The 13,811-nt window shown below is 50.9% G+C and overlaps 1 protein-coding gene across 2 annotated transcripts in view; it reads left to right on the top strand.

The window, feature by feature from the left end:
• Nucleotides 1-13,811, top strand: part of LOC144944810 (membrane-bound glycerophospholipid O-acyltransferase 1-like) — an 84,825-nt gene that overhangs the window by 68,049 nt on the left and 2,965 nt on the right. For both annotated transcript variants that reach the window (XM_078873081.1, XM_078873082.1), the window contains 5 exons: nucleotides 3,973-4,165; nucleotides 6,440-6,543; nucleotides 8,502-8,566; nucleotides 9,332-9,464; nucleotides 12,017-12,168. In XM_078873081.1, coding sequence (XP_078729207.1) covers nucleotides 3,973-4,165; nucleotides 6,440-6,543; nucleotides 8,502-8,566; nucleotides 9,332-9,464; nucleotides 12,017-12,168 — 647 coding nt within the window. The remainder of the gene's footprint in view (nucleotides 1-3,972; nucleotides 4,166-6,439; nucleotides 6,544-8,501; nucleotides 8,567-9,331; nucleotides 9,465-12,016; nucleotides 12,169-13,811) is intronic.

The raw sequence follows: 13,811 nt of genomic DNA, 5'->3' as shown, positions 1-13,811 counted from the left end.
TCTGTTTATTCATACTTGGTAATCTTAGGCGGCACCAACAGTGATAATAGCTTATGAAATCCTGATTGTTTTCTTGTTGCTGTGTTTTCACGAAATTGGCTCCGATGTGTTCTCGCAGCAGCAAGTGGTAAAGTAAATTAAACGAGGCATTGCATTAGGGCTTGCAGCTTTCGAAGGGGAGGCACTTGTGTTGTTGTTTCATTAATTTATCTAGGACGCATTGGCCTTTGGGAAAATAAGTAATTTAAATGTTAAAAAAAAAAACATGTGTATACTCTGAATTCGATGGTGTGTAGAGAAAAAAAAACCTTTGGTGTATACGGAACAATGCGAAATTGAAAATGTCACTTCTTTTTTTCGAATATTATTTTTTTTTGTTATCGTTGAGGGGAATTTTTCTTTTCTTTTTAATAAGCCATGGAACACATGACCGGGCGGTGTAGGACAAAGCCCAGCTGGGCCTCAGGATCACTCGTACATATTCGTTCTTATGAACGATTGTATTTTAGAGAGGATTACCCCGATCTGATCGGGTGCCAACACGTACGGTATATTATTTGTAGATGTGAGCATCCTTCATCTGGTCGGACTAACGCTTTTTGTCAGAGCCCTTGACTCGCAATGAGAAGGTCGCCAGTTCAAATTTCCCCGTCATAGGAATTTGGAATATTCACTACTTGCTGGCTCGGAGCTCGCCAACAGAGGCGAGCCCATTGCCCCCATGCTCGTTTGAGCACAGAAAGAGAGAGAGAGAGGCAGTAATCACTTGAGCTTGTCTGTCTTGTGTCCCACTTCGAAATTAAATGATTGGTGGCTCTGGTCTTTAACAAAAAAAATGACCCGTGTCTTTAGCCAACGCAGAATGTCAGACAAGCCAGCCTGCGGGCAGAGATAACTGGTTTACTCCGGCAACAGTTGCCGGGGTGTGGCAGCGCATCCCAGGATAGAGCGCAAGGCAGCCGTGCAAGCCGCTCGAGATATTTCTCCCCGCTACATGTAACGTTATCAGTGGCCAGAGCCTTTTTTCTGACTCGCCGAATCTCAGGGTCACTGAAGCATTCCCATCGGCTCGCTGGCTTGCTTATGGAATAGCGCTTGTTAGAGCGCTGATGCGGGACTGCCGGGATCCTGGTTTAAACCGCCCGTGATTCAACTCAATTATAGCAAGTCGATAGTCTATGTACACTCACCGATGATGGCTACATACGTCAAAACAGTCAGCTTGTGTTTCACCTTATTTGTTTTTGCACATCAGCGCGATATCACGTTTTCAATTATGGGTGTCCTCCCCCTCCCCTCCTATTGTTATACTGTATTTTAAATGGCCATTTTCAAATGGCTATTTATATGAAGTTTGGTGTCACGTTTGTAAAGTTAGGCTTTGTAGCTCAGGAACTCATCAAGCCACGCCATGGTCAAAAATTGTAATGGCTTATGTCATGCGTGTGAGCGCACCCTGACATAGTTTACATCCTTTGCACATTTGCACATTTGCACATTTGCACAGTTGCTCCCTCACCTGGCAGGTTTGCTTTTTTAGTTCCCCGCCTCTCTGGCTTTGGGCCTCTCCCTTGGTGGTATTTAGAAACATGCCTTTAAGAGTATTTGGCTGCTGTAAATTTCCACACGATAAGCCAATTGAGCTATCATTTGTGGCTTGGTCGTTTCTGAAAAATTAGCTCATAGCTTCGTGGGTTTTGCCTGAGAAGATAAAAACAGTTTAGTTTTATTTGCATTTTTTTTAAGACAATTGTTTTCCTTTCCTATCTATACTTTGCACTCCTTTCGTGTTTTGTTTGTTGTTGTAATGTTATGACCTTCCCCTACTGGACATCTGTGAAAAAGAGCTTTATAGCTCATCGACTTTGTCCAGTATAAATAAACATTCTCATTCTGATTGCATGTCACGACAAGGTGCCCCCCTCAATCCTGCGCAGGTGTCCTAAGCAGTGTATCCTCCTTTTCGTGGTGAATCAAGAGTGACTTCGCTCGTCCATTCAATTACAAACTTGCAATTTGCTTTTTTTTAACCCTATCCTGCTGTGAAATTCCTCGCATCACTTTATGCGCGTCCGTACTGAAAGGCCTCCGAAGCTTTGTTTGAGCTGTACTCCCCAACCCGCACCGAAGTGCAGGCATTACTCCTGCCCGGCCCCCCCCAACCGCTAAAGCTGATATCTGCATTCTTTCAAAGTGATTCTACGCGGTCCGTTGTAAAACTTTCTCTGCACATGCGGAGCCTTGTTCGCGAGCGATGGGGAATGCCGAAGATGCAACTGTCACTGCGTTTATTGTTGTTGGCGAGCGACCGTTTTGCGCCTGTGGGCAACAAATACCAGTTTCCTGCTGCGGTGTTAGATGTTGGGAGACCTTGACACGTCCATAACCGTCGCTTTCGCGACATCCTGCGGCTTGCTTGATGCAGTGGGTTTCTAACTGCACGGCGAAGGGTGTTGTTGAATAAATCAATCAAACCTGGTATAACCTGAATTATTTATTGTTTTATAACCCAGCCAGAGCCACGTCGGTTTGACGAGCGCTTTTGTGGAGCGGAAGCCTGGGTTAATATTCTGCTGCTACTGCAGCTGCTGCTGCTGCTGCTGCTCGCCCCGTAACTTCCCACCGTTGGGCAAAGGGCTCCCGAGTTTCATTCCATCCTAGATTCATTCCATTCCTTCCACCCCTTTCATTCTTGTCCGGGAGCAGCGGCCTCCGAATTCTTGGGTTTCACCTCTCGGTCTCCACTCCGAAGTTAATTCTGCGTCTCATCCCCCATCGTTCGTTGACATGGTGTGGCCCCTTGAGCATCTACACTCCATGATCTCTTTTGCGTTGTCAACTTTAAAGAGGGGCAACCTGCAAGTGCAGTCTTCTTCTCTTGTATGGCCGATGAAGATGCAGAGCAATAACTACAATTCCACATTGAGGTAGTCAAGCCAGATAACCGCGTCAGGAGCAGCGGAATAGTATCACTGCAATGTCTCCTTCGTATTTGTGTATTGGGCATTGCGTCGTTAAACATTGTATGGTCTGTTCTGGATGACCACAGTTGCGCATTGGAGAGTTTTAAATTTAGCATTTGTGGATCAGGTATCCGCATCTGCCATGGGTTGTGTGCATGCGGTTTAGAATGGACCATGAGCTTGCTGGAAGATCAAAACCAGAGATCTTCTACGTGGACGTTGGCTCGTTTTTGACCATCAATCGGATTAATTTTAAATGTTTTTGTCACCAACATGTGAATCGGGGCCGCTCGAAGGGACACTTTTCAAGTTCAATGGTCAATTTGAGGACAATCCTCACTGAGTCTCAAGATGCTTTGTTCAGTTTTCACAGTCGGGGGGTGGGGGGCATGGGGGGGTGGCAATGGTTGCTCTGTACATTTTGCTATGAAGTAATTTCCCCGGGTGACTATTCAAAATCGGCCGTTGCGGACCGTGATGCCGGCGACGAATGACGTCACGGGATCTTTTGCGTCCACTGTGAAGCAGACGGTGCTCGGTGCTGTGACCGTTCATACCCGCACACCGCAGTGTTGGTCAGAGCGGCCGCTGAATTCTAACCACGAACCTTCTGCAGAATCAGACTGGAGGTGGAATCCGATGAGCTATGAAGCTCTTTCACAGTGTCCAGTAGGAGCGGGTCAGAAAGTTACAACAACAAGTGACGAACACAGCGACCCGAGTTCGATTCCCGCTCACGACCACCAACACCACTGACGATTATCTGAACCGGTCCTGGGCCTCCCCTAAGTTGACTCAGCCTCTAATGAGTACCTCGTGTGGTGTGTAAACATCGGCACTGCGGAGTCGATGGTGGTCAATGGTGACCGTGCGTGGTACCAGCCGCCCATCCCCTCGTGCGTCGTACCGGCCTTCATAAGTGCCACTCGCTAACGGCACTTGCTCCAACATTCTGTTAATAGCTCTACGGGGATGATCTTTGTCTCTCGACCCCCGACCCTCACCATAGAGCGCGGTGATGTACAAGCTGGCCGTTGCTCTCGTGTCGCTGGGACTGCACCTCACGGTGGCCCGGGGCTTCCCCGTCAACTACAACGTGGACGAGCGCTTCGTGCAGACCGAGCCGCTGCATTTCCGCCTCTGCTACCTCTTCGTGTCCATCCAGGCGGCGCGGCCCAAGTACTACTTCGCTTGGTCCATCGGTGGGTCCCGTCCGCCCGCCTGACCTGGCGCAGGCCGGAAACCACCCGAGCACGCCGTGGTTTGCCTGGATTTTAGTTTTTCTTCCAGGTCCTCCTTTTGTTAGATGTTTTTTTTCCCGCTCCACGTTTAGAATCTACGTACGTCGAAAGCATTTGGTTGCTGCTTATAAATGCCCACGGGGGTGATAGGCCACTTCGTTGAGCCTTCGTTTGTGATGGGCAGGTCGCTGCTGAAAAAGAGCCGTGTGGCTCAGCGGGCCTTACCTGCTGAAATAAAAAAAATAGTTTCGTTTTATCGCGGCGCGGCACATTCTGTCCTTCTCGCCTTAGTTTGTTCATCTAATGTTTGTAAACCTGATCTTGGGCTTTTAGGAATTCGGCGTAAAATTATATCGGATTGTTTCGGTTCGGTGTATCTCTCGTGGTGGTGCCTTATGCCGATAATCCCGACTTGCAAGTCGCCAGCGTAGCAGCGTTTTGTAAAATATGAAGTGACAGATGAAGCCCTGGTCCCACCGCTCACCCCGTGCAGCACAGCTGGGCGCTGCCGAAGTTCATGGTTGGAATCCCAGTGGCCGCCCTGGTTAATACTGCATTAACAATAAACATGGGCCGCCTGCCTCACAGCAGACGTTAGAGAGATCACGCGACGTTGAAAGAGCCGGCCGTGTGTGTGTGTGTGTGGGTATCGCGGTCCAAATTTACCGTATTGAGAAAAATTGCAGGCAAACAACTTAATTGAGTAAAACCACAAAGCAATATTGCCTCCTACTGGCAGACTATATCCGTCTGTGAAACATCGTGCCTTTGTGAGAGCCCTAATTACAAACCGACTACATTATGGCAATTATAGACGTAACAAACTAGGTTTGGCTCCTGGGGAATTTCATAACTCCGGTCTACACGACGCCTGCGACCCTTTATAACTCTTCATGGTGACCAAAAAAATAAACCCTCCGTTCACGCAACTCAAAGCGCTGCACCACACACACGCACCTGGTAGTAGGAAGTCACGGAGAGCTGCAACGTGGCCGCTCACATGGACTGGGGCTTGAGATTGTACTATTTTGTATCTGCGGAACATAGCCGTGAACTCGCGGTGAATGTTTTGTGTGTATGCGTGCGCACGTGCATACTTGTCAATGCATGCAGATACAGTCCTATCAGTGGGCCTCTCTGGCAAGCGAGGCTGTGCTGGCTAGGTCATGTAGCACCGCAGCGCTCCCCCGCAACCTTTGTTTGATCGGATAAAGAGAGATAAGTGGGGGACAGCGTGGGCTACGGGAAGAAATGGCCTCATGTGGTGCAGGGTGACCTGGAGCCGAGTGGAATTGCCAACGGGCTGGCACCGGGGGCACCAGCGATGGCCCCTTGCGTAACCGGCGGCAGCAGCGCCCCCGACAACAACGGGCGACGCTGGCAGACAATGAGCAGACAGGGCATCGGTAGCCTAAAGTGAGCGTTTGGCTAAGTACGGTGGAAAATAAGTTCTGCATCCATACATCAGTACGGTTCAGTACGGTTGGCTACGTGCGGCGCGAAAGAAGTTCAACATTCATACGTACAGCATCGCCCAGTTACCCGCGTCTGCTATCCCAAAAACACGTGCTCCTAATTTAGCCACCATGGCAACAGCACCGCTACTTAGTGGTGGATGCGAGCTGATGGTGATCATCATGTGTGTGTGTCTAGGTGAACTAGGGTACCCCCCCACCCCCGTCCTCGTTTTCCCACGGTTGTCCTCTTCTTGAGGCAGCTGCTGCCCTGGGAAATATTGCACGGCACTAACATGGATCTTCGGGTCCCCGTTACTGTCAGGTGCACAGTGATGCACTGCTCGAGACGATGTACGTTGAACTTCCTTCGCACCGTACGTAGCCAACTGTGCTCATCGTTGTCTTCCCTCTTCTCATATTGCGAGATATTCTTCTTCCCGTGATCTGGCCTAGGTTTTTTTCTTGTATCTATCAGAATCCATCGATCAGAATCGTTATTTATACCGTAGAAATCCAACGTCCAGTCGGGGAGGTCCAGAACAAACAATACAAAAACGCGATAGGAGTGCAAAGTATAGGAAGGGTAAGCAAATCGCAAAAAAACAAATAAAACTAACAATTTTTATTTTACGTAAGAGGGGCCAACCCTCTCGTGAACAAGCCCGCGTGCGTTTCTACGCGCACCGTGTGTTTGCACGCGCGCCGTGTGCTTACGCACACCATGTGTTTGCACACGCGCGCCGCGCGCTCACGCGTTTTGTGGGCCTCTTTTTCGCAGCGGACGCGATCAACAACGCGGCGGGGTTCGGGTTCAACGGCTACCACAAGAACGGCGAGGCTCGCTGGGACCTCATCTCCAACCTCAACATCTGGAACATTGAGGTTCGGGCAGCTTACTCACGCACCGCTCACCGCTCACCGCCCACCAAGTACCGTGCCGATGGGTCACGGGGACGGCGATGGATGAGTCCGCGCGGCGCAGTTGGCAAAGTGCTACAGAAGGGACATTTTTTGAAACATCGCCTATTATTATTATTTGCACCTCCCAATTATCACGGTTGGCTACGTGTGGTGCGGAAGATGTTCAACGTACATACATGCATTTATTTTTCTTTCTAAGGCCGCACGCAGTGTTACTGACGAATGTGGTGAACTTTATTGTTACTTGTGAAGAGGAGTCTGAGACTGGTTACGCGCTTCTTGATTCTTCAAACCACAGCCTCGTTCCTCAGACCAACCCCGAACACGTCTCTCGCAGCCCCTTTTAAACCCTCCATCTCCGCCCTCGTTCCCAATACACATCACCGTCTCACACGCCGAGTCCGTGTGACGTCAGTGCCCTTTAACCCTTGACCCCCGTCTAGTGTATTACCCGTGTGATTGGTGCGTGCTATGCTGAGTGCGGAGATTTAATGTCTGCGTGGTGCGAGTGTGCGAGGATGGCTCGCAGATCCCCTACACTCGTGCTTGCCTGCACCGCTGCCAACGCAGCAGCAGCTGCAGCAGCATCACCAAATGCTTCGCAATTGGGACGTTGAGTTGTCAGTTCAGTCGGGATTCCGTTCAGCCCTCAGCTCCTTCTGAGTTGATCAAATGAGTACCTCGTCCTGGGGAGTCAGCAGAGATGAGTTCTTTGAATGGAATGGCCCCTGCCGTAGGAATGTGGAATTTTCACCACTGGTTCAGGAGCTATAAATAGAGATGAGCACCACCTCGCACTCGTATGACCTTTTGAAGACAACCTCTATCACAGTGCACGTAATTAATGTCACAGGACGATGATTGCAGGCCTTCTGCCATGCTCTGTGTATTGCCAGCTGCCTTCACTTGGAGCCAAACAGCTGACACAGTGATTTTCTCAATCATAAATATCATGTACCAGTGCATCTGATTACACACTGATAACGGACTAACAGTGTGGGATTACCATGTCCTGCCGTTGGTAATCTTATTACAATGACGACTACAACGGCAGCAGTAGCAGAAATGTCAATGTACGTATGTCAGTTTAACTTCTTTCGCACCGTACGTATCCAACCATACTAATCGGAGGTGCGGGTGAAGGACAAACTAAACACAAAAAGCAGTTCTAATGAAATTAGTTTTTAATCTAGATTTAAAAATGCATCGCTCAGTTGGCCCCCTAATATAAGAAAATCGTTCCAGACGGCCGTAGAAGCGCATCTGAAAGCGTGCCGTGCGGTGACCGTCTTTGTTCGATGGTTATCTAAAAGCCGCTTCTGCGAGGGTGACCGGAGTTTGTGTGATGGTTTATGCTCCCTGACGAGATCGGCGAGGTATTGCGGTTCGTTTGTGGCATTGCGGTTCATCTAAATGCTACAGCATCTCAAGATGCTTTACACAAATTAATAAGCTCACTTCGGGGTAGACGGAGGGTAGGGGGTTTGGAGGGAGATCACGGCAAGGAAGCACAGGAGAGAGGAGAGAGAGGAGAGAGAGAGTGACAAGCGTGGCACAACCTCGGGGAAAAAACCCCACTGGGGCCCAGCACCAACGACAACAGCGACAATCACAACAACAACAACGACGGCGAGCCTCAGGGTCAGCCGAGGCGAACGGGGCTGCACCAACGAGCTCCAGGGCATCCTCGTGCGGCCCGGAGTCCATTTACAAACGAGTCTCGGGGCATCTGCGGGGTGCCGTGGGGGCCCGTTGCAAACGAGTCTCTGGCTAATTATGCATAACGCACTGTTGTGTGTGATTGTGTGCGTGCGAGCGAGCGTAAACCAGCGCTGATGGTGACTCTAGTGTCGTGGCGATTGTGTTACATTTCTGCTTGTGTTGCCCTGCTTTGTGTCCCCGACGTCTTGTGGTTTCAGACTGCCACCAGCTTCAAGATGTTCCTGGACAACTGGAACATGATGACGGTTCGGTGGCTCAAATAGTAAGGAGACCGCCCGCCCACCCGCCCGCGCTGTTCACATTGACGCTATGTACCGTGCGAAAGATGTTCGACATGCATACATACATGTATATTGAACTTCTTTCGCACGTATGTAACCGACCATGCTAATAGGAGATCCGGGGCAAGGACAAAAAGCGGTTCTTAGCAAATGAGTTTTAAAATCTCGATTTAAAATGCATAGCTCCAGTGGCTTCGTGTTTTAATTTTCCTTCGTTATGTTAACACAGTGGTAGTTCTATGGAGAGACTGGTCCCCCCCCCCCCCCCCCACCATAGCATTGTGGAATGTCCACGACCAGTACAGGCGGGCTGAGCAGTTGGTGCTGTGGTTAGTGCTGATGGGGAGGGTGCAAGTTCAAATCTTTGCCTGTGGTAAATATCTGAACTGGTGCTGGGCTTTCCCTAGGTCGACTCAGCCTTAAAATGAGTACCTGGTGTGGTGTGTAAACATCACCACTGGGGAGGCTAAGGCGGCAGGGCGTGGTGCCGGCCACCCAACTCCCTCGCGTGCCATGCCGGCCTTCATAGGTGCCACTCGCTGACAGTGTTTGGCCCAACAGCCTACTGAGGCTCTACGTGGGGATCTCTGCGCTTGGCTTGTGTGTTCTGCGTGCCAGCGTGTGCTTGGTTTGTGTGTTCCGCGTGCCAGCGTGTGTTTGGTTTGTGTGTTCCGTGTGGCAGCGTGTGCTTGGTTTGTGTGTTCCGCGTGCCAGCGTGTGCTTGGTTTGTGTGTTCCGCGTGCCAGCGTGTGCTACGACCGCGTCAAGACGTACCCGACGGTGGCCACGTTCGTGCTATCCGCGGCGTGGCACGGTGTCTACCCGGGATACTACTTCACCTTCCTCACCGGCATCATCATGAGCCTGTCTGCACGCGCTGTGAGCTCCCGGCTCGCACACACACACAGCACACACACCCCAGAGGCAAATATCCCCCGTGTAGCTCTAGCAGATTTTTGGGGCAAGTGCTGCTTGTGAGTAGCACCTATGAAGGCTGGCACAGCACACGAGGGGGTGGGTGGGTAGCACCACGCCCGGCCTTTGTCTTCGTAGTGGTGGTGTTTACTCACTGCACCAGCTATTCATTTGAGGCTCAGTCAACCTAGGGATGTCAACCGTGAACGGGAATTGAACCTGAGTAACCGGGTTCGTAACGCAGCGCGCTAATGCCACCATTAACCAACACACACCCATCCCGCGTGCGCACACACACACACACGTGTATGTCACAGCTACAGAATTTGGCAAGAGGACGGAAGTCGGTTTGCGGTGTCCTTAGCGAGGTTTGTTGGATCTTGAACGTCTTGGCGCATTTGTTATGAGACGGAGCAACCGGGGTTCGCAGGCACGGACTCGTCTCGGAGTTTACCTCCGCGATTCGCCGTCTCTCGTCCAACGCCGGGCTCTGTGGTGAGCGTGCGAGCGTGCGCGCGCATGCTGCTTGGCTTCACTCCGGGACTCCGCGGCTATCGGTGTTCCAGTGAAACGCTCCGGGATTCTAGCTCCACGGTTATCGGAGTGCCGGTGAAACGCTCTGGGACTCTCGCTCCACCGCTATCGGAGTGCCAGTCTAACGCTTCGGGATTCGAGCTACACCGTTATCGGAGTGCCGGTGAAACGCTCCGGGACTCTAGCTCCATGGTTATCAGAGTGCCGGTCAAATGCTTCGGGATTCTAGCTCCACGGCTTTCGGCAGGACGGTGAAACGCGCTCCGGATCTCTAGCTCCACGGCTATCGGCGTGGTGGTGAAACGGACCCCGTGTCCTGCTGCAGCCGCGCTCTGCCAGCCAAGCCACATGAACAACCGGAACGTCTGCCAGGAGACGGGACGTAAACAAGCAAAACACTATTTGGGTAGATCAAGGGGTCGATCGAACCGTCTGTGGCCCGAACATCAAAAGGCCCTCTCTCGCTCTCTCTCGTCTGTACGGCTATAAATTGAGTAACATCTATAAACGGACTATCGCCGCCATCTCGTGTCCCATCCTGTTAACAATGATGCCATCGCTGGGATATGGAACGCATCGTTTTGGCGACATCTCGGTATGGGCACCACAGTCTAGCACCCGATGAGACTGTGGTGATTATCTGCACCGGTCCAAGGCGAGGGCAGAATGCTTCTTTACTTCCCTTCTTGAAGCGCTCGTTCAAAACGCTCTCCGCTTCATTGTCACCAGCAAGTCGCTTTCTCCACGAGGGGATTCCTTTAACTGGTTATTGACATTTCTAACACGTTCAGAAGTGGAACACACAGTATTTCACGCGCAACAACGAGAACAACCGCCATTTGCCGCGAAGTGGCGGTGACGTCACCACGACGCTTGAACCAGGCCAGGTGTGCTCCGAAGCCATGTGAAGTGTCGAATGCTCGCTAACAGGTCACGGGACAGACCCAGGTGCCATGGGTTTACTGACTGAGGTGACTGGCAGATGCACCACCTGTGCCCCCTAATGTGCCAACTCGCCGCATTTTAGCTGCCCGGCGCTCCGTTCGTTGTTGTGAGCGTCGCTCCTTTGCCCTCTGTTGTTGCTGGAGGGCGACTGCCTCCAACCGCCCAGTAGTAGCAGCAGCAGCAGCATCCTTCACAAGCCTCCTCCACAAGAGGCCGATCTTGAACACCGCTGGTGCCAGTCTTTCGGCAAGTCCACTCCAAACCGCCGCTGCGCAGCTATAAAGTTCTAATCCTCGGGCCCATCGCACGCACAGAATTCCGCGACGGAGTCATGCGTTGGCAGTGTCCACGGGGGTTGCTGCTCGATCAGAAGGTCAACGCGAAACCCGACGCCTCATTTCCATGGCGCATGAGATATGTCCACTGAATTAGGCAGCGCTCTGTCCCCCCCCCACCTCCCCCGGGTTCGCATCCAAGGCCTCAAGTGACGTGATTTGATGCTCTCGGCTGTCGCCAGACTGACTAAAAAAAACAAAACCTCCATCACAGTTGCTTGCTTTGCGAGCACCACATTTGTGGGAAGTCGTCAGTGGTTATCATATATGAAAATAAGAGCCTACAAACATGTTCATACTTACGTGTGTGAACTTTATGGATTTACAAGTGTGTGAACTCCTTTCACACCGTACGTAGCCAAACCGGGTGGGTGTATTAGCAGGTGGCAGCCCATTTGGACCAAGTCGTTTTTGGCATCTGACTTGTCCTGCAATTTCCTGCCTTGACCAAATGGACGGTCGCTTGTTTATAAAAAAAATGTAGTTTCCTTGTGGCGTAGGGTCCGCTCATTGACACGAGCACCCCGCCTCGCCGCTCGTCTGAGCAAGGAGACGCTGGCTTCCTGAATCGCCATTGTCCGTCACTTGTTGTCGTCATTGTAACCTTGTTTACGTTAGCCCGGCTCTCCACGGCGGCTTTAGCTCGCGCGTGTGTGCTTGCGTGCGTGCTTGCGTGGTTTCTCGCACCGCGCGTCTCGGCAGATGCGCAACAACTTCCGGCACTACTTCCTGGGCTCCAAGACGGTGAAGGTGGCGTACGACGTGGTGACGTGGGCCGCCACGCAGCTCTCCATCTGCTACACGGTGGCGCCCTTCGTCATGTACGGCATGAAGCCAGCGCTCGACTTTTACCGGTGAGCATGGGCCAGGGCTGGGGTCTTAGAATTGGGTCGCATGGGCAGGCGGACGGATCAAAGAGAGCGAGGACTGAGTGAGTGAATTGATGAATGCATGGTTGAGTGGACCGTTGACTCTGGGTGAATGAGTGAGTGAATAGGCAATGGAGGCAATGAGTGAGATATAACTGATGAATGACAGAGTGAGTGAACTGGTGACTGAGTGGTTGAGTCATTTAGAGAGTGAATTTGTGAGCGAATCAGTGGGCAGGCTTGTAAACGAGTTAATGAATTGGCCAATTGGCCAATTGACCGGTTACTGAGTAAGTGGGTGGATGACTGGGTGAATTTACCAGTGACCGAGTGGATAAAGTGAATGGCTGGGTTGGCGAATGCGCGAGTGAGATGGCAACAGTGTGTGGATGAATGAATAACTGGGTGAATGAATGGACCGATGAATGAGCAGCTGGGTTCGTGATTGAGTTGCAGAATGGATAGGTGATGGAGTGACAGAGTAACTGAGTGCACGAGTAAGTGAATGGGTGAATGACCGTGATTGAATCAGTGCCCATTGACAGTGGGGGTAAGGCACTGCAACATTCGGTCAGAGCGTGAATGAGTGAGCAATGGTCAGAACGAGCGAGGGAACATCCGACCACAGCGCTGACTTCTCCTCCACGACTGAACAAACGGGTGGGTGACGGAGTGATAGAGCAAATGGAAAGATGAGCGAGTAAAACTGGTGATCAACTGCGTGAATTTAAAAGTGACAGTTTGTAAACAATTAAATATGCGAACGAGCAATTGGGACGGCACGGGAACTGGCTGAAGTTGTGAGCGAGTGAAGGAACAAACAGCTGAGTGGACTGGCGGGTGGCTCGGTGAAGAGTGAGATGTCACATTAACATTGGCTGATGCCAAGATGTCCCCTCGACTTAAAACAAATACATCCGACTTACGTATATTAATTAATTCCACAAAGCATACCTGAACCCGCCATCGCTGTGCATACAAATACCTTTTAACGACGGACCAATACCGTGCCGAGAGTGCTCGACCTGCAAGGCGGAACCTCACAAGTTCGATTCCCAGTCAGGTGTTTGTGCAGCCCACCATTCATCCGTGTGGTGCATCGAATGCGTGTGCCACTTCGTGGCAAGCCAGTGCTTGCCTTCACTGGGGAGTGTCATATTTTAGATTTGAAGTTTTCGTGACTGCAAGGATCCATACTCTTTGGTTTTTTCGGTAAAGTCACGTAGGTAATAAATTAAAATGAAAACAAATACATTAAATCACGACGTTTCGGAAGCAACACAAGCAACCGTCATCAGGTGTGACTGCTCCAGCAAAATTACTGAAGTTATTAAGAGACAACGTGTTTAGTGAAATTTTCTTTATTGGCTACAAGCAGATCGAAAACACAGTCCCAGTATTGAGCGTGAAGGTAATCACCGACTCTTGTTGCCAAGGCTTGGGTCTGCTGCCACCTGCTGGGGAAAAGGTGAAATTTTCATCCCACAGTCATCATCCAGACATAAAGTGTTTCCATTGCATAGCTAACACTTTGTGTGAAGTTATCAGTGGTTGTCCTATGCAGAGACTGATCCTGCCATAGGAACATGGATTTGCCATTACTTGCTTATTATTGGAAATTCGGGCAG

This window comes from Lampetra fluviatilis, chromosome 2 (genome assembly GCF_964198595.1).
Source record: "Lampetra fluviatilis chromosome 2, kcLamFluv1.1, whole genome shotgun sequence".
Lineage (NCBI taxonomy): Eukaryota > Metazoa > Chordata > Hyperoartia > Petromyzontiformes > Petromyzontidae > Lampetra > Lampetra fluviatilis.
Note: the sequence above shows the minus strand (reverse complement) of the source record. Positions and strands in the feature narration are given on the sequence as shown.